Source organism: Mustela erminea, chromosome 9, assembly GCF_009829155.1.
Source record: "Mustela erminea isolate mMusErm1 chromosome 9, mMusErm1.Pri, whole genome shotgun sequence".
Classification (NCBI taxonomy): domain Eukaryota; kingdom Metazoa; phylum Chordata; class Mammalia; order Carnivora; family Mustelidae; genus Mustela; species Mustela erminea.
In genome coordinates, this window is record NC_045622.1 from 99,608,176 (window position 1) to 99,629,659 (window position 21,484).

The 21,484-nt window shown below is 35.7% G+C and overlaps 3 protein-coding genes across 3 annotated transcripts; 2 read left to right on the top strand and 1 right to left on the bottom strand.

Annotated features, from left to right (window-relative positions):
* Positions 1-297: 297 nt before the first annotated feature.
* On the top strand, positions 298-1,233 carry LOC116599906 (olfactory receptor 4P4-like). The gene has a single exon (XM_032359846.1). The coding sequence runs from the start codon at positions 298-300 to the stop codon at positions 1,231-1,233; it is 936 nt and encodes a 311-aa protein (XP_032215737.1).
* Positions 1,234-4,168: 2,935 nt separating this feature from the next.
* On the bottom strand, positions 4,169-5,098 carry LOC116600020 (olfactory receptor 4C46-like). The gene has a single exon (XM_032359982.1). The coding sequence runs from the start codon at positions 5,096-5,098 to the stop codon at positions 4,169-4,171; it is 930 nt and encodes a 309-aa protein (XP_032215873.1).
* A 14,759-nt stretch (positions 5,099-19,857) lies between these two features.
* LOC116599907 (olfactory receptor 4P4-like) lies at positions 19,858-20,793 on the top strand. Its single transcript, XM_032359847.1, has one exon. It carries the CDS (start codon positions 19,858-19,860, stop codon positions 20,791-20,793), a length of 936 nt encoding a protein of 311 aa, XP_032215738.1.
* The last annotated feature ends 691 nt before the right edge of the window (positions 20,794-21,484 follow it).

Below are 21,484 nucleotides of genomic sequence, written 5' to 3' on the forward strand. Positions count from 1 at the left end.
ATTTAAATATTTAAATAATTACTAAGTAATATTAATAAAAACATGTAATTATTCTCATTATTGCCATTATAAACTTTTCATTATAGATTTACAAAAGACATCATGAAAAGAATAAGCAGCTCAATTTCATAAGCCAGAATAATTATTCTTAACACACTTCATGAAAATATGCATTTAATAAATTTTATATATAGTGTTCCTACAGTTAATATTCACCTAGAATTATCTTTTTTTTTTTTTTTTTTTTTACTTTCAGAAATGTAAGTCCTTATGGAAGCCTACACAAAAGCCAAATATATGAAAAACCAGAGAAACATCTCAGAATTCATACTTCTAGGACTTTCATATGATCAGAACATAGAAATATTTTGCTTCGTGCTCTTCTTATTCTGTTATGTTGCCCTGTTGGCAGGAAACTTTCTGATCCTTGTCTCCATTCGATGCAGTTCCCTTTTTCACCAACCCATGTACTACTTCCTCATCCACTTATCCTCTATGGACATCTGCTATACCTCTACAGTTACACCTAAGTTAATTGCTGACCTGTTAGTGGAAAGAAAAACTATCTCCTACAGTAATTGCATGTTACAGATCTTTACCATGCACTTTTTTGGAGGCATTGAGATCTTCATTCTTACTGCCATGGCCTTTGATCGCTATGCTGCCATCTGCAAACCCCTCCACTATGTGATTATCATGAACAGAAAAAGATGCCACCTCCTAGTCTTAGCTGCTTGGGCTGGTGGGGCCATCCATGCCTTACCTCTGTTTTCTACTGCAATTAGTTTGCCCTTCTGTGGTCCTAATGAAATTGATCACTACTTCTGTGATGTTTTTCCTTTGCTAAAGGTGGCCTGTACTGATACCTACATCACTGGTGTCCTTGTGGTTGCCTTTTCAGGTATGATTTCCTTAGTAACTTTTATTGTCTTATTTGTTTCTTATGGGATAATATTGTTCACTTTAAGAAATCTCTCAGCTGAGGGAAGACGCAAAGCCCTCTCCACCTGTTGGTCTCATGTCACTGTGGTCATCTTATTTTTTGGGCCTGTAATCTTTATCTACCTTAGACCACCTACTACTTTTCCTGAGGACAAAATATTTGCTCTATTTTACACCATCATCGCTCCTATGTTCAATCCCTTAATCTATACTCTGAGAAATTCAGAGATGAAAAAAGCAGTGAGAAAGGTTTGGTGCTCATCATTGCTTTCAACGGAAGCACACTCTTAATTTGAAGAAGTTCATTGGCTAATCGACTCAGAGAAGGAAAAGAGGAAGATGTGAATGAAGAAGGCAGGGACTAGATCGTGGGGGTTATGGACCATCACTGATATGAGTGAAATGAATGGATGCAATAGGACCAAAGGATTTAAGTGATCATTGAACAAGTACTGATGCTTGCCTACCAAAATTTATTATGAAATGAGTTAATTTTGTGGGTATTAAGATGGTATAGGTAGGAGAATGTTCATTAAAAAAAAATTGAGCCAAAGCAAATAAATCAATGATATATTATTAGTGAATTATAAAGGGAAATATCTTAATGATAGTTTTCTTAATACATTGCACTAACAGATGTTCCTTGTTAATTCAGAAGTTGTAATGTTAAAAAAACAATAATAATAATAAAAACTTGAAACAATCAGTTTGAATTTCTTTCTTTCTTTCTTTTTTTCTTTTTATTCTTTAGAGAAGTCTTTTTTTAAATTTTTTTTATTTTATTTTTATTTTTTTATTTATTTTTTTAAAATTTTTTATTTTTTATAAACATATATTTTTATCCCCAGGGGTACAGGTCTGTGAATCACCAGGTTTACACACTTCACAGCACTCACCAAAGCACATACCTTTCCCAATGTCCATAATCCCACCCCCTTCTCTCAACCCCTCTCCCCCCAGCAACCCTCAGTTTGTTTTCTGATATTTAGAAAATATTTAGAGTAGAATCTGTTTTATTTATTTTCACAATTTATTTTTTTGAGAAAGAGAGCTCATGAGTGAGCCGGAGCAGGGTTTCAGGGTGGCAGGGTAGAGCGAGAGGTACAAACAGACTTCCCACTGAGCAGGGCACCCGATGCAGGGCTCCATCCCAGGACCCTGGCAACTGAGCCAAAAGCTCATCTTATAGGACTAAACCCCATTTAGCAATCCACTCCTTGGCATTTACCCAAAGGAGTTGAAAACTTATGTCCACAAAAGAACATACACATGCATACTTAACAGCAATTTTATTCACAATTGTCCGTATAATTGGAAGCAGCCAAGACGTCCTTCAGTAGGTGAGGATAGACAAACTGCAACATCACACAGTGGAGTATTATTCGTTGCCAAGAGAAATGAGCTATAGGCCATGAAAATGCATGAAGACCCTTCCAATGTGTTCCTCATGGTACTTGGCATTCAGCTCCATCACAGATATGAAACTCTTCTTGATTGACCCTGTCACTAACTTTCTAGTTTCATGTCTTACTAATTAAACTTTTAGGAGCTCAGTGTCCAGCTTATAACCCGACACACAGTAGAAGCTCAATAATAATTATTGAATAAATAGATGAGCCAATAGACACAACTGTATTGAAATGATTGTTTTTTCTGCACATTCTTTTTCACCCTCGGTCTTTGTTATGAATCCTCTCCTGGGAATCCTCTAAGGTAACACATGCCTATTCATCCTGATGATTTCCTTTCAATTTTTGTGCCCCTTTTGGTGTGTTTTCATCTAGGAAATCTTCCTGACCACCCTGTTCTTTGTTGTGTGTCCCTCAAAGATGTTTCACCCTGTGCTGTCACTACTTTCAGAACATTTTTAACATGGTTTTGTCATTTTCTGCTACACTCTGGGTGTCCCTTAGTGGATAAAATGCTTTCTGAAAGCAAGACCCATGTTGCTCTCTATTCAACACTTTGCAACCCTAGCAATTATCACAGTTTCTGATATATTTTCAGGGCTCAAAAAATTTTATTGATTAGTAAGTGTGGGATGGAAGGAAAAAATGGGGTGTATTTATCCTGAATTTATTTTCTTTATAGATGGAGACACATATTTTCTTAAAACAGTATTTCATAATGAAATGTTATCAAGAAGTAAATTAATTAACAGAAAAATGACATGAACAACTCACATTCATAAGATGATGAAATCTTACTGAGAGTGGGGAGAATACCAAGATAAGCTATTTGCAGGGGGCTTTGGTGGCACAGTAGGTTAAGTATCTATTTTTGGCTCAGATCATGATCCCAGGGTGCAGGGATTCAGCCCCACATCAATTTCCCTGCTAGGCATAGAGCCTGCTTCCTCTTCCTCACTCTCTGTCAAATAAATAAATAAAACTCTTTAAAATTAATTTTTTAAAAAACTATTGTTCTTTCACTGATGATCTCAGTTTAAATTTCTTTCTCATTACACAGTTTAATCAGAAGTCAAAACAAATTGTGGTTTCATAAAGACATCTACCTAGAATTCTGAGTCTCAATCAGTGAAAAATAGGAAAAAGTTTCCTGTCTCCAGTCCTATTCCTTTGCTCTACATTTTCTTGACTATGTCTATCTTCCACTATACCCTTATCACTCATGCAATATTGATTGTGCCCCAGCATTATGCTGCCTTGTAGAAACAATTTTTAACAAATAGTCAAGTACTCTATGGAGTATAACTTTATTTAATAAATAACAATTCCTCTCAAATAATAGCATGTTCATTTATTGGAGTTATAATTCTTTCTGATGGATTAGCAGCCTGAGGTGAGTAACATGAGAAATACAAAATGACTGAGATCTACAAGAAATTTGGAAATTTGAGGTAATCTTTGTTACCCCACAAAGGTTAAATGGCTCTTTGCTTTATAAGCCTGTAGTCATTTTATACTACAATTTTAATGGCAACATGTTATCATCAACCCAGGCATATAAAAATGAGCAGAATTCTTAATAAAATATATTAGTATTTATAGATAGGGAATAGATGTTAGATAGATAGATGGATGTAGGAACATAACAGGTGGTTAAGTTTTCTTTTCTTGCACACATACCTCCTCCACTCTGTGCAGAATCTGTCATTCACAACAGCTTACTATTTGTTTTATTTGGTAAGTAATCCTTCCTGAGATCATCCAATATGTCCTTTGACTTTAGTTTCCATTGCATCAATGTCGGACTTCAGACATATTTATTTCTCACTTGAAATAACTTTTCTACTACACAATTTCTTAATGGCGTTTTTCATCTGGTCATTTCTCAAGGCATATATTAAAGGATTTAACATTGGCGTTATCATAGTGTAGAACACTGCAACTGCTTTATCAATAGATAAAGTAACTGCAGGTCTCATGTACACAAATAAGCAGGGCACAAAGAATAGGACAACCACTGTGATATGGGAGACGCAGGTGGAGAGGGCTTTGCGCTTTGCCTCCAAGCTGTGGTTCCTTAGGGAACGCAGAATGACCACATAGGAGATGATCAAGAGGAGGAAGAGTAAGACACAGATGAAACCACTGTTGGCAGCAACAAAGAGCCCTAGAGTGTGGGTATCAGTGCAGACAAGATTGAGCAAAGGGTTCAGATCACACATAAAGTGATCTATGACATTAGGGCCACAGAAGGGTAAAGGGATGATAAAGAGGATCTGTATGGCTCCATGAAGAAAGCCTCCCACCCACGCCACTCCCATTAATAGGCCACACACCCGCCGATTCATGATAGTTGTGTAGTGTAATGGCTTGCAAATGGCCACATAGCGGTCATAGGCCATCACAGTAAGTAGGATGACATCAGCACCTCCAATGAAATGTTCCCCAAAGATTTGGATTATACAGGCATTGAATGTGGTTGTCTTCTTTTCACGGAGTGAATCTATGATCAGTTTAGGGTTATTAACAGAAGAGTAACAGGCATCAATGAAGGAGAGATTGGCAAGGAAAAAGTACATGGGGGACCCCAGTAATGGGCTGGTGGTAATAGTGACCACGGTGAGCACATTTGCTACCACAGAGACTATGTAAATGACCAAAAACACGAAAAATATGACTTTCTGCATCTTTGGATTTTCTGTGAGCCCCAGTAGAACAAACTCTGTCACGTTGTTCCTATTCACCATTATTTCCTAATATGATTAATTGCATTACCTGAAAAAAAAATCACTTTTGATTAATGCAAACTTGAATTTATTAAGTTTTTTCATATAGTAAATAAACACCTGGATTCAAAGGATTTGTGGATTCTCATGATATGTGGATTCTCATGAGTTTTTTTGAGATACAAAATAAGTTTTGTCTTCTTTAAGATTATTTTGTTCATCTCCTTGATGAAGTTTCTGTTGAGTATGACCATGGGGAGATTTATAAACACACAGGCAAGAGATCATTTGTGCACACTTCATCTGAGGTGACAAAGGTTAACATGAAGTATGGGACCATATTCATTGTGGCAGATAAGTAAGAAAAGGGAGGTATTTTATGATGTAAAGGCTATGAATGCAAGGTTGAGGAATTTTTCCTTTATCCTTAGGAAATGGGGAACCATGGGAAGACAGTGAGAATATACATGGAAAAGTGAAGAGGAGTTTGAGGAAGAGGTAATAAGGGATATAATTTAATAAATATCTTCATGTTTCTTGGATGCAGTGGGGTGAGGTTCAGTAAGGGATTGGAAGCCAGAGACAGAAACCCCAGTTAAGAGATTTTTTTAATATTAGTTGACATAAGAGTAACAGGGCATTGGTGGTTGATTTGTAAAGAAAGTATACAAAAGTTACCATAAAATAAATCATAATGATTTTGTCTAAATACAATAACATTAGAATTGCTAATGATATGTATATAAACTATATATATATATTTTTAAATAATGATTGCTATATTCACAGCATAGTAGCAAGTGCTCTGTACATAGGATCCCATTGAATACTAATAATAACCTGTGTGGTTGGTATTATTCCTTCCGTTTTGAGATGAGAAAGCAGTGTCAAGGACTTAGGTTGATGGTAATAATAACAATAACAATATTTATTAAATTGAATATTTAGTGGCTCTGAGTGTTTTTGTAGACATTTGCTGATTTAATCCCTGCCACAGACCTGCAAGATAATTCCAACTATTGTTTTTATATTTATTTTATACATTATGTAATAGAAACATAGAGAAGTTAAAGATCTTGCCAAGATCAAGATGCTAATTAAGGGCAGAACCAAGATTACTTCAGTTTATACTTGTTCATGATTTTCCTCCAAGTTCTTACCCATGCCCTATTGTTATAATTAACAGCACTGAACCAGTAATCTCCTTTTTATATGACCATGATTATAATTGCTTTATTACTACTTTGGAGGTAAGTTCATAAAACATAATTTCATTAGGAGACACACGTACACACACACTCTCTCTCTCTCTCTGACACACTTGAACTCCCAATTATCAAATGGTAATGTGGTAACGTGGTAATGTGGGGAGCCCAGGTGGCTGAGTTGGTTAGTGACTGCCTTTGGCTCGGGTCATGGGTCATGATCCCTGGGTCCTAGGACTGAGCCCACACCAGGCTCCCTGTTCCATGGGCAGCTGGCTCTCCCCCTCCCTCTGCCTGCCTCTCCCTCTCCTTCTGCCCTTTGCTCCCCCTGCTTTTGCTCTCTCTCTCTCTCTCTGTGTCAAATAAAAAAGTAAAATCTTAGAAAAAAAAACGTGGTACCGTATTCATTGAAAGATCTTTTTATCTTGACTTCTCCCTCAGACCTACTACAAACCATCTCCAAAACAAAATATTTGTTAACTGTTGAAAAGGATTTCCACTGTGGTTAAGTACTTTGGTTTGAAAATCAAAAAGACAAGGTTAGAATTCTGATTTTTCCACTAGCTTCTGCTTTTATCTGGAGTAGCTTTCCAACACATTACATCTTTGTTTCTTCATCTGTAAAGCAAGATTAATCATTTCCATATCAAAGATTTTTATGAGAATTAAGGAAACCTACTTGAACATATCACCACCATGTTATATGCACAGAGGACTTTCATCTATTTTGTAACTGTATAGGCACCTAGGATATAGGAATTGTTGACATTTTGAGTGATAATTAAGCAATCACTTAACTGTGCAAAAAGTTCAGGAAGAATCCTCTCCAATTTTACTTTTAAAGAAGGCACACTGACTCACTTATCCATACATAGCCTTTGTTACCAGAAAGAATTCTCCATTCATGCTTGGATAACACAGCTGATGCTATGTGTCATTTATTATTCGTACTTATGCTTCTTCTGTGTGAGAAGTGTATTTCCATTGTGTTTTTACTCTCATGATTAGTCTAGATTATTAAACTAGCTGTCTCATGGCAAAAGCATGCTGTTTGGTGACAAAGAGCAGGGTCCTACAATTGGCTTCAATTCCTTGAGTTTCAAATTTTTTTCTGTCAGCTTACGTGAATGATACTTACCAACCATCCTTTGAAGAAATGGGTGAGGATGGAATACTTGAATACTATATTTGAAGGGACTGAAACAATGATTATTACATATGGGAAGCAACAATATTTAAGATGCTTCAGCAATTTTGAACACTTACCTTACAGACTCAGAAGATCTTAATGATGTTTGGAGGTGTTCAGAAATAATCCCATCTTCAAATTGACCTCCTCTCAGACAGGTAACTTTCAATATGAAAGGTAAGGGGCAGGGGGTGGGAGGTCGGGGTACCAGGTGGAGGGTATTATAGAGGGCACAGATTGCATGGAGCACTGGGTGTGGTGCAAAAATAATGAATACTGTTATGCTGAAAATAAATTAAAAATAAATTAAAAAAAAAAGACATACCCAGTAAGAGACTGTTTTTTAAGGAAGTGTTTTTATCAATCAAAAGCTTCCTTTCTAGCCTAAAGCCTCAAAAAGTTCTTACAGAACACTTGGGATTTGAATTTAGAATGGAGTATTTTAGAAAAAATATGGAGACTTCATCTACAGGTAGCTCTGGTCCCATAGAAAAGAGGCAAAAAATATGGAGTAAACACATTCAAATATGTCATTCTAACCTTAATGAATCTTGCTCTGCAAATGTGATCAACAAAAATCATTTTCACCTTACACTGCATGCGTATTTAAAGATGTTTCCATAAAGGTTCAATGACTTTGGCGCTGCTACTTTTTTTCTCCCAGGAGTTAATTATCTCCTCTGACAGAAAGGCTTTGTCTTAGAAACCATGCTGAAGAGACATGTTTGACAAACACCCAAGTTTGGAAAGGGAATTACATGCTCTGTACTTGGAATCCAAGCATGTAGGAATCCATTTTCTCTACCTTGAGTTTCTAAGAAAGTTGAATGTCAGGCAAATAGAAAAGTGGCCTAATTCCAGTGTGGTGACCTGTGGTTAACCTATTGACTCGTGTCACCAAGAGAACTTCTATTTCCTTAGCAATAATGAAACTTTTCTGGAGCCTGCTGCTGATTGTTTGAGAGCTAGAGCAGTGAGGGCAAGAAATCAATGGTAGCCATTTTAATGTTCTTGACTCTGAAACTTTTTTTTTTGTTTGCTTGTTTGTTTGTTTTTACATTCATCAAGAGGCAGGAAGTACATAGAAACCTGAAAAGGTTCCCAATTAATTATTTTTTGGGATTCATGGTTTGGTCAGTACAGAAGAGTAGGCAACTTTAAAACTGTGGAGAGAGATCAAAACACAAGACGAGTCCCAGTTTTTCCACATCATTTTCACTCGGTACTGTTATTTCCTTTGAGTCATTCTAGGAGACATGTAGTGATGTTTTGTTGTGCTTTTAATTTGCTTTCCCTGATGACTAATGATGGTGAGATTTTGTTTCTCATCTTATTATTGGCCATTTGTATACCTTCTTTTGTATACTTTTGTTCAAGTCCTTTGCATAATTTAAACCTAAGGGTTCTAGTTTCCTTATTACTAAGTTATAAATGTTCTTTACATATAATTCAGGTCTTTGTCATGTATATGTTATGTATATCTAAAAAATTTTCACCTAATCCATGGTTGCCTCTTCATTTTTAAAAATGGTTTTACCTGACAAGCACTGAGTTTTAAAACTTTGACAAATTCCAATTTTTAATTTTTTTCTTGGTTCATGATTATTGTTTTGTGTCTAATAAATATTCATCTACCACCTAGGTCAAAAAGATTTCTTTTGCAATTTCTATGTAGACATGTAGACCCCACACTCATTTTGAGTTCATTTTTATGTATAGTACAAGGTGAGGTTGTGGTTTAGATCTTTTTTTTTTTACTCATATGGGTATCTAATAGATCCAGTATAATTTGTGGAAAAGTCTATACATTCCCCCATTGAATTACTTGACATCTTTGTAAAAATTCATATAATTAGGCTTATTTCTGGGCATTCTATTGGTTTCAAGGTCTCGGTGTTTATCCCTGCATCAATACCACACAACACTGATTATGGGAGCTTAATAGCAATTCTTGAATTTCAGTAGAGTAAACATCCAAACTATATTTTGGGTTTTTTTTTAATTATCTAATATTCTAGATTCCTTTAAATTTGTATATTTCTATATACATTTCAGAATAGAACTGATGATTTCCTTAAAAATACTGTTGAGATTGTTATTGGAATTGTATTGAAAGAATAGAATGACATGATAAAATTGGTCTTTTAACCCAATGACAAGGTACGTTTCTCCATTTTTCTATTTAATTTTAGCAGTGTGTTCTAGTTTTCATGTACAGGTCTTAAATATACTTTTATAATTTATTCCTGGGGCATCTGGGTGCTTTAGTTGGTAGAGCAACTGACTCTTGATTTTGGCTTAGGGCATGATCTCAGGGACATGGGATTGAGCCCTATGGAGAGTTCTATCCTGGGCATTGAGCCTGCTTGAGATTCTCTCTCTCCAGTTCCCTGTGCCTCTTCCCGCATTCTTTCTCTCTCTCTCTTAAAAAGAAAAGAAGGAAAAAAGAAAAAATATTCCTCAAATTTCATTTAAAAAATTTTATTTATTTATTTTGTTGTTTTAGAAAGAGAGCGAGAGAGCATACACAAGTGTGCAGAGGGAAAGGAAAAGGCAGAGAATCTTATGCAGACTCCTTGCCTAGCATGAAGCCCAACATAGGGCTTGATCTTACAACCAAAATATCATGACTTGAGCCAAAACTAAGAGTTAGACACTAAACCAATGCAGTGCAACTCAAATTTCATATTTTAAAATAGTATTCTACATACTATTGCTTCTCATTTTAATTCTAATTGTTTCACTTATAGAAATTATATATGGTATTTTTATTTACATTTTATCTTATTACCTTGTTAAGTTAACTAATTAGGTAGGCCACTTAACACTGACTGTCTATATATATAATCATGCCATCAGCACATCTATATATATATATATATATAGCAATTTGTCTCTTCCTATCCATTCTGTATGTCTTAATTTCTTTTTCTCATCTTATTGCAATGATGAGAATGTAGGGGACAATGCAGGGAAAAAAAAATGGTAAGTGAACATGCTTGAATTATTCCAATCATAGGAAGTATTTACTATGATATAATGTGGTGCTTGTAGGTTTTGAAGATATGCTTCTTATCGAGTTGAGTAAATTCCTTTCTATTCTGCATTTGTTAAAGTCTTTTTAAATAATAAATCAATTGAAATTTATCAAATAATTTTTACATCATTTGAAATGACTTCGTGATTCTCCTTCATTCTGTTAACTTAGTGAATTTATTTTTAAATGTTAAATCAGCCCTTTATGCCTGAAATTAATTCCACATCATCGTGGTCAATTTTTTTTTTTTAGAAACTTTGATGGGTTTTTATTTACTAGTGTTTTGTGTAACATCTTTGGGTGTGAATTCAAAAGGAATATTTGTCATACATTTTTTTAAAGATTTTATTTATTTATTTGACAGAGAGAGATCACAAGTAGACAGAGAGGCAGGCAGAGAGAGAGAGAGAGAGAGAGAGGGAAGCAGGTTCCCTGCTGATCAGAAAGCCCGATGCAGGACTCCACCCAAGGACCCTGAGATCATGACCTGAGCCGAAGGCTGCAGCTTTAACCCACTGAGCCACCCAGGCTCCCTGTCATATTTTTTCATGTAATATGACTTAGTATCAGGCAATGGTGCCTTCATATAATTAATTTTGTAATATTCTCTCAGTTTTCTGAAAGACTGTGTAGAATTTGTATTATTTTTGTTCAGGGTTCCATGAAGTGCTATGTAATTTTAGGAAACAACTTTCCCTCTATCAACAACAACAATAACAACAAAAAGGATTTTTGATAGCTTCACAGGATTGCATGGAATCTGTAGATCAATTGAGGAATATTGCCATCTTAATTATATTATAGTCCTCTAATCCATGAATATGAGCTATATTTCTATTTCAATAAGTCTTCTTTAATTTCTTTCAAAAGCATTTTGTAGTTTTTCATGTAAAAGTCTTTAATTCTTCCATCGCAGAATTATTTACAAAATCTAAGATATGGAAACAACCTTACTGTCCATCAGTGGAGAATGAACAAAGAAAATGCTCATTTACCATTCTGAAAATCCTGGGGCCCTTAAAAATTATGCTAAATCCTGGAGCCCTTAAAAATTATGCTAAATCCATTGGAAAAATTATGTTCCATAAGTAGAACAACAAAGGCAAGATGACAGCACATCTGTTTGCAACATGGTTTACCGAACATTTTATTTTTATTTTTATTTTTATTTATTTTTTTTTTTTAAGATTTTTTTTTTTATTTATTTATCAGAGAGAGAGGCGGGAGAGAGCAAGCACAGGCAGACAGAATGGCAGGCAGAGGCAGAGGGAGAAGCAGGCTTCCTGCTGAGCAAGGAGCCCGATGTGGGACTCGATCCCAGGACGCTGGGATCATGACCTGAGCCGAAGGCAGCCTGCTTAACCAACTGAGCCACCCAGGCGTCCCTTATTTTTTTTTTTTATTTTAAAGATTTTATTTATTTATTTGACAGACAGAGATTACAAGTAGGCAGAGAGGCAGGCAGAGAGAACAAGGAGGAAGCAGGCTCCCCTCTGAGCAGAGAGCCTGATGTGGGGCTCGATCCCAGGACCCTGAGATCATGACCTGAGCTGAAGGCAGAGGCTTTAACCCACTGAGCCACCCAGGTGCCCCTTACCGAACATTTTAAATCCACTTTTACGACCTGATGCTCATAAAAGAAGAAGAAGGAGAAGGAGAAGAAGAAAGCTTTTTAAAATACGACTTCTCATTAACAATGCACCTGGTTACCCAAGAGCTCTGATGGAGATAACCAACAAGATTCACATGTTTATATCTGCTAACATAGCATTCATTGTTCCCCCCGTGGATCAAGGCATACTTTTGAATTTCAAGTCTTATTATTTAAGGAATACATTTCGTAAGACTGTATCTGCTATAAATAGGGATTCCCTTGATGGATCTGGGTAAAGTAAACTGAAAACCTTCTGAAATGAATTCACTATTCTAGATGTCATTAAGAACATCTGTAATTCATGGGAAAAGATTAAAATATTAACATTAATAAGGGTTTGGAAAGAAGTTGATCTTAACTCTCATGAATGACTTTGAGGGGTTCAAGAGTTCAGTGTTGGAAGTCACTGCAGATGTGACAGAAATAGCAAGAGAATGAAAATCAGAATTGGAGCCTGAAGATGTGACTGAATTGCCATAATCTCATGATCAAATTTTAATGTATGAAGAGTTGTTTATTACGGATGAGCAAAGAAAGTGGTTTTTGAGATGGAATCTACTCCTGGTGAAGATGCAGCAAAGATTGTTGAAATGACAACAAAGGACTTAGAATAATGCATAAAATTGGTAGAGAAAACCACAGCAGGATTTGAGAGGATCGACTCCAGTTTTGAAGGAAGGTCTACTGTGGGTAAAAGGCTATCAAATAGAATCTCATGCTACAGAGAATGCATTTGTGAAAGGAAAACTCAATCAGTGCCACAAAACTCATTGTTATTTTAAGAAATTACCACAGCCACCCCAACCTTCAGCAACCACCAAACTCATTGCTCAGCAGCCATTAACGTTAAGGCAAGACCTTCCATCAACAATAAAATCATAACTCTGAAAGCTCAAATGATGGTTAGTAGCATTTACCAATAATGTGTATTATATTAAAACAACAACAACAACAAGCATCATGTTCTTGCACACTTTATCTAAATTATAGCATACTTATTATAGCATAAATATATGCTATATAGCATAAATATAACTTTGATATGCTCTGGGAAACCAAATATTTATTGACTCACTTTATTGTGATATGTTCACTTCATTGCAGTGGTCTGAAAACGAATCAACAATACCTGAGATAAGCTTATACTTTGCTAGGCTCTTTAAAACTCTGCCTTAGCCTTCCCTTCCTGCTTGCATAGAGCCTAAAGATCATGGAGTGGGGATCATTTTAGTGTCTTCTTGAACTTTTTTGAGTGTGCATCCAGCCCTGAGCATATACGAATAGTCTTCTAGATTCCCTGCTATAGACACAGGTGGTTCTCATAGCTCTGTTCTCACATGTATCTCCTTCCGAAGCCTCATTCTTTTCACAGTTTTCAGTCTATTTCTTGGTTTCCTTATCTTATACCTTGCCTCAAGAAATTATATTGAGAACATTTGACTTAAATGACTCTGACGAAATCTACCCTGAAGGCCTTTCCAGCCCTGGGAAGTCTCCCAGGCAGATGAAACAAAGTCAAGCCAGTGAGCCAATTATTCAGGGGCTACCAAAAATGTAAAACATACTATCATAATTCTTTGAGGTCAAAGTCTGTATTGTTCCATGTGGCACCAAAAAACCCATGAGGAATGTGGGTCACCATCCTTATGGATGCCACTGACCAAAAAGTAGGAAATGGTGGATAGATTAAAATTTTAAAGTGTTCGCTCCCCAAAATATATAAGCTTATTTTTTCATTAATCATTCCACTGGTTATCATTGTCTTTCCATTAGGTATACTATTTCCAAATCTTTGGGAAATAGCTTGGCAGTAATTTAAATAGCTAAACTCATCAGCCACAGAAACTTCTTTCAAGACATTGCTCTGGGGACACCTGATTGGCTCAGTCAATTAAGTTTCTGTCTTCAGCTCTGGTCATGATCTCAGGGTCCTGGGATCGAGTCCTGAATCCAGCTCCAGTCTCAACGGGAACCTACTTCTCCCGCTGCCTGTAGTTCCCCCTCCCTGTGCTCTCTCTGTCTCTCTGTCTCAAATAAATAAAATCTTTGTAAAAAGCCAGGTTTCTAAAGGCAAGGAAAACAAAAGCAAAAATGAATTTTTGGGATTTCATCAAGATAGAAAGATCCTGCAGAGCAAAGGAAATAGTCAACAAAACTACGTGACTACCCACGGTATGGGAGAAGATATTTGCAAATAATATTACAGATAAAGGGCTGTTATCCAAGATCTATAAAAAACTTCTCAAACTCAACACCCCCCAAAAAACAAATAATGCAGTCAAGAAATGGGCAGAAGACATGACCAGATGTTTCTCCAAAGAAGACTTACAAATGTCTAACAGACACATGAAAAAATGTTCAACATCATTGGCCATCAAGGAAACACAAATCAAGACCAAATGAGATATCACCTTACACCAGTTAAAACAACAAAAATTAACAAGACAGAAAACAACAAATGTTGGCAAGGATGTGTAGAAAGGGTAACTCTTACAGTTTGGGGGAATATAATCTGGGACAACCACTCTGGAAAACAGTATGGAGGTCCCTCAAGACATTAAAAATAGAGGTACCTTATAACCCAGCAATTGCACTAATAGGTATTTACCTCAAAGATGTAGAGGTAGTGAAAAGAGAGGGCACATGCACCCCAATGTTCATCTCGGCAATGTCCACAATAGCCAAACTGTAGAAGGAGCTGAGATGTACTTCAACAGATGAGTAGATAAAGAAGATGTGGTTCAGGGCACCTGGGTGGCTCAGTGGGTTAAGGCCTCTGCCTTTGGCTCAGGTCATGATTTCAGGGTCCTAGGATCGAGCCCTGCATCAGCTCTCTGCTCAGCAGGGAGACTGTTTCCTTCTCTCTCTCTCTCTTTCTGCCTGCTTGCCTACCTGTGATCTCTCTCTGTCAAATAGATAAAATCTTTAAAGATGTGGTTCATATATACAATGGAATATTCCCCAGCCACCAGAAAGGATGAATAACCACCATTTGCATCGACATGGATGGAACTGGAGGGGATTATGCTATGTGAAATAAGTCAAGCAAAGAAAGAAAATTATCATATGATTTCACTCATATGTGAAACATAAGGAATAACATGGAGGATTCTAGGGGAAGGGAAACTGAAAGGGAAGAATTCAGAGAGGGAGACAAACCATGAGATGCTCTAGACTCTGGGAAACCAACTGAGGGTTACAGAAGAGAGGGGGATGGGATAATGGTGTAACTGAGTGATAGGTATTAAGGAGGGCATGTGTTGTGATGGGCACTGGGTGTTATACACAATTAATGAATCGTTGAATACTACACCAAAAATTAATGATGTGCTATATGTTTGCTAAATTAACATAATAAAAAATAAAATAACAAACAAACAAAAAAAACAAAAGTATGTGCTCTTTTGGAGAAAAATAATAAATAAATAAATAGCCAAGCAAACATCTAACATTGGCCAGAACAGTCCACTGGTATTTGTGCAAGAGTAATAAAAGCACATATACATACAAAGAGTTTATATGAATGCTACCAACAGCTTTATTTGTAATAGCCAAAAACTGTAAATAATCTCAAAGTTTACTAGAAGGTAAATGAGTGTGCAAATTGTGGCATAGCCAAACAGCAGAAAACTACACAGCAAATTAAAGAAAATATTACTTACTTGATATTTAACAATCTAAAACTAGTGTGAATTGTCTATTTTAATTACATTTAATTACATTTCTTATTTTTTGTTGATGGCATATGGACATGTCAGTGAATATTGTATTTTAATTGAATATTGTATATTATTCTCATGGTCAGACACTGTTCGGCTCTGCTATTTCTAGTAATATCTATGCAATCTTTGGATTCTGTATGTGAATGATAATGTCATCTGCAAATAATATCAGCTTTATTTCCTCCTGTCCATTTCTTACAGATGAGATTTTTTTTTCTCATTGTGCTGCATTACACTGTAATAGAAATGGTTGTAGAAATGAGCATTTTATCTCATTCTTGGTGTTAAAGAGAATATATCTTATTTAATCTAATTTAATTATTTTTAGGGTAATGCTTTAAGTAGGGCTCTTAAGAAATACTATTTTTAGTGGTAAGCAAGTTTCTTCATATTTTAATGTGTTTTTGAATTTTGTTACTGGTAAACATTTATATGATGAACATGTGAATTTATCACATACTTTTTCTGCATCTATTGAGATAATTATTTGCTTTTTCACTTTTAATTTCCAGGTTGGTGGATATATTTATCAAGTATATAAAAATAAACTATGAAAGAATATTTAGGATAAAATTTAGTGATTTATACAAAATTAAAGTAGTTTCATATTTTATTAAGCATTTTTAGTCAATTTTAGGGGCACCTGGGTGCCTCAGTGGGTTAAGCCTCTGCCTTCAGCTCAGGTCATGATCTCAGGGTCCTGGGATCAAGCCCTGCATCAGGCTCTCTGCTCAATGGGAACCCTGCTTCCCCTCTCTATCTGCCTGCTGCTCTGCCTACTTGTGATCTCTCTCTCTGTCAAATGAATAAATAAAATCTTAAAAAAAAAAAAAAGGATTTTTAGTCAATTTTAGAGAGACAAGGATCAGTGATTGTGTTTCCTCATAAAAATAGTCTTGCAAAATTAATTGATAGTTTGATTTTTACTCCTCTGTGTGAAACTCTACAAGAGTGGGAAAGTCTATTTTTGAAAATTATAGTAAAATTTTATAAATCCCTCTGGTGCCTGGGTGGTTCAGTTGGTTAAGTGATTGCCTTCAGCTTGGGTAATAATCCCAGTGTCCTATGATCAAACTCCACATCTAGTTCCTTATTCAGCAGGGAGTCTCCTTTCCCCTAACCCTCTGCCCTCTCCCAGCTTGTGCTGTCTTATTAAAAAAAAAAAAAATAAAAGAAAATCTTTAAAAAGTTATGAATCAATTTTAGACTGATACTTCTTTTAAAGGATTATTTTTAGTTAGTTTTAATTTTACTAGTAACAGACTAGTTATCTTTTGTAATTCTGGAGTTAGTTTTGATAAACTAGTTTGTAGAAACATCTTGTTCCGTTTATGCTTTCAAAGTCATTGGCATTTAGTTGTTGATACTATTTTATATTTTTCCTCTCCCTTTTCATCATTAGTTATATTACCATTAATTAATAGTACATGTTTATCTTTTTTCTTTTATATTAAACCATATGGCTGAAACTTTAACTATTTTGAAAGGTTTTTCTTAAAGATCTCATGTGAAAATTTGTTGCCTTCCTTCTGTATTTTGTTTCTTTTTAATTTTTACTTTAATTTGTCTTTTTTTTAGTATTAATTTTTTAACATATACTTTTATATATTACTTTTTTAACATATAATGCATTACTTGTTTCAGGGGTATAGGTCTGTGATTCATCAGTCTTACACAATTCACAGCACTCTCCATACAAATACTCTCCCAGGGTTCATCACCCAGCCATCCCATTTCTCCCATTCCCCTCCCCTCCAGCAACTCTCAGTTTGTTTCCTGAAATTAAGAGTCTTTTATGGTTTGTCTCCCTCTCTGGTTTCCTCTTGATTCAGTTTTCTCTCCCTCCCCCTATGATCCTCTGTCTTCTTTCTCAAATTCCTCATATCAGTGAGATCATATGATAAATGTCTTTCTCTGATTGGCTTGTTTAACTTAGCATAATATCCTCTAGTTCCATCCATGTTACTGCAAATGGAAAGTTTTTTTGATGGCTGCATAATATTCCAGTGTGTGTGTGTGTGTGTGTGTGTATAGTATCTTCTTTATCCATTCATCTGTTGATGGACATCTAGGGTCTTTCCATAGTTTAGCTATTGTGGACATGGCAGCTATAAACATTTGAGTGCATGTGCCCCTTCGGATCACTACATTTGTATCTTTAGGGTAAATACTCAGTAGTGTCATATTACTTTTTGATGTGCTTCTAAAGATAGATGTCTTCTATTTATATCTGATATCTTCTAAAGATAGAATCCTTTTCAGATTTTCTTTTTTTCTAGTGAAAATATTAAGGTTATCATTTTCTTTAAAAGTACCATTTTCCCTGTATCCTATAAACTCTGACAGGCAATATGTTCCTTATATTTCAAGTATATTTCAATATAAATTTCCAGTATGATTTCTGAATGAATTAACTATGTTTTGTAGTATAATTTTAATTTTTAATAATGTATCTGTGTGTGTATTTATATTCATATCTACCTAGATCTAGATGGGGATCTACTTATAACTTTTATTGTGCTCAGAGTTCTGTATAATGTCACCTTTTTAAAAATATGGTGAGGCTTTTTAAAATAATTTTATAGCTAATTTTATGTATACTCCTTCTATGCATACAAAAATATATATTCCTTGTTAGATGTATGCTTTTATACGTACCTCCATAAAATTTTATTTCTGTTGTTCAGATTTTTTTTTTAAGATTTTATTTATTTGACAGAGAGATCACAAGTAGAGAGAGAGAGAGAGGAGGAAGAAGACTCCCCACCCAGCAGACAGCCCGATGCAGGACTCAATCCCAGGACCCCGAGATCATGACCCGAGCCTAAGGCAGAGGCTCAACCCACTGAGCCACCTAGGAAGCCCTATTGTTCATATCTTTTATACCCTCTGAACTTAATGTCTTCTTTAGTCATCCATCATTGAAAAAGGAACATTGAAATCGCCCACTGTGAAGGTGGATTCATATTTTTCTTCATGTGGATTTATCTAAATTTGCTTTATGCATTTAGAGACTAGACTGCTAAGTGTATGCCTGAGGCAGGGTCATGCATCAAGAAGACAGTCAAATGTCATTCTTTACAGATCGTATTGTAAGAGGATTGTTAAGATGTGGAGAGTTGTAGGAAAATCACAAAGAACGTGTAATATCCTGGAAATAGGAAAGTTGACCTCATGTATTAGCCACACACACTTAAGATACATACAACAGGGATGCCTGGGTGGCTCAGTAGGTTAAACCCTCTGCCTTCAGCTCAGGTCATGATTCCAGGGTCCTGGGATCAAGTCCCACATGAGGCTTCCCGCTCTCTGCCTCTCTGCCTACTTGTGATCTGTCAAATAAGAAGTAAAATCTTAAAAAAAAAAAAAAGATACATACAACAAAGTATTTTCTGATTTGGCAGAATTTTTATAAATCTTCTTTCTTATCTAACTAATATAATTAATAATGAATAGTCTTTCATTTTCAAAATAACATTTAAATATTTTTTTTTCTTAAAGATTTTATTTATTTATTTGACAGAGAGAAATCACAAGTAGATGGAGAGGCAGGCAGAGAGAGAGAGAGAGAGAGGGAAGCAGGCTCCCTGCTGAGCAGAGAGCCCGATGTGGGACTCGATCCCAGGACCCCGAGATCATGACCTGAGCCGAAGGCAGTGGCTTAACCCACTGAGCCACCCAGGCGCCCAACATTTAAATATTTTTAAAATCATTATCAGTAAAACTGAGTAACATGTGTAATCATTCCCATTATAAAATCTACAATACTTCTAGAGAATCAAACACAATAAAACAGAAGAAAGCAGCTTAATTTAAGAAATCAAGAATAATTAATATTAATATAATATTCATGTCAATCTACTCTTGGTAAACGTAATTCATTGTGTTCATACTATTAAGTTTTCACCAAATTTCTGTTTATTTCCTTCAGATACATATTCATTTGTGTGGAACATATAGCAAACTTAAGTATATGGAGAAGCAGAGAAACATCTCAGAATTCATACTTCTAGGACTTTCGTATGACCAGAACGTAGAAATATTTTGCTTTGTGCTCTTCTTATTCTGTTATATTGCCCTGCTGGCAGGAAACCTTCTGATCCTTGTCTCCATTCGATGCAGTTCCCTTTTTCACCAGCCCATGTACTACTTCCTCAGCCACTTATCCTCTATGGACATCTGCTATACCTCTAGCATTACACCTAAATTAATTGGTGACCTGCTAGGGGGAACAAAAACCATCTCCTATGGTAATTGCATGTTACAACTATTTACCATGCACTTCTTTGGAGGTACTGAGATCTTCATTCTTACCGCCATGGCCTTTGATCGCTATGCTGCCATCTGTAAGCCTCTCCACTATCTGCTTATCATGAACAGAACAAGGTGCCATCTCCTAGTCTTGGCTGCGTGGGCTGGTGGGGCTCTCCATTCTTTTCCTCAATTATTGATGGCAATCCAGTTGCCATTTTGTGGTCCTAATGAACTCGATCACTACTTTTGTGATATCTTCCCTCTGCTGAAAGTTGCCTGCACTGATACCTACATCACTGGGATCCTTGTGGTTGCCAATTCAGGTATGGTCGCCTTAGTTACCTTTGTTGTCTTGTTTGTTTCTTATGTCATTATTTTGTTTAGTTTAAGACATCACTCAGCTGAGGGAAGACGCAAAGCCCTCTCCACCTGTGGGTCTCATATCACTGTGGTTGTCTTATTTTTTGGGCCTTCGATCTTTGCCTACCTTCGAACTCCAGCCAGTTTCCCTGAGGACAAAGTATTTGCTCTATTTTACACCATCGTTGCTCCTATGTTCAACCCCTTAATCTATACTCTGAGAAATACAGAGATGAAAAATGCCATGAGGAAAGTTTTGTGTCAAACATTATTTTCAAAGGAAGTACGCAATTAATTCAAGCAAACTAAGCAAATTTACAAAAAAAAAAAGGGGGGGTGTTGATGTGACTAAAGGAGCTAAGAAATATTTCATAGTCTTTATATTCCATGGCTATCATGACTAGAATGCATGAAAGGAAGTGGAAATATAAAGAAATTTAAAGGGATAGGTAAATGAATCCTAATACCCACATACCAGGATTAATTAAAAACTTAGTTTTATGGAGTATTAAGGAGGTGTGATTAGCATCACCTGTAGAAAAAACTGCCAAATCAAATAAAGCAACACTATTTGGTTAGTGAATCATAAAGACAAAACAATTTTAATGATAGTTCTATTAAAAATCTTGGGCTTATTTGCCAGTTCTCATAGTGATACACGTTCTTCACTAGTGATGAAGTTGAAATCTAAAATTAAAATAATGACTTTAAATCATCACAAATATCTTTATGATAGCACATTCATTTCTACTTCCTCTATGGGCATTCAGAAATCAGCTGTACAATGAAGAAATCCATAAAAGAGAACCTATTTTAGATCAGCTCCTGGTGATCAGTTTTCCTGAATTCGTATTAAAAATAATAGTAATACCTAGTTAAGACAGAGAAAGAGTCAATAATTCAGGCTGCTAAAAACACAATTACTTGTTTTTCCACCATTGACCAGAATATAAAACATTTCTGATAAAACCTAAGGGACTGAATAA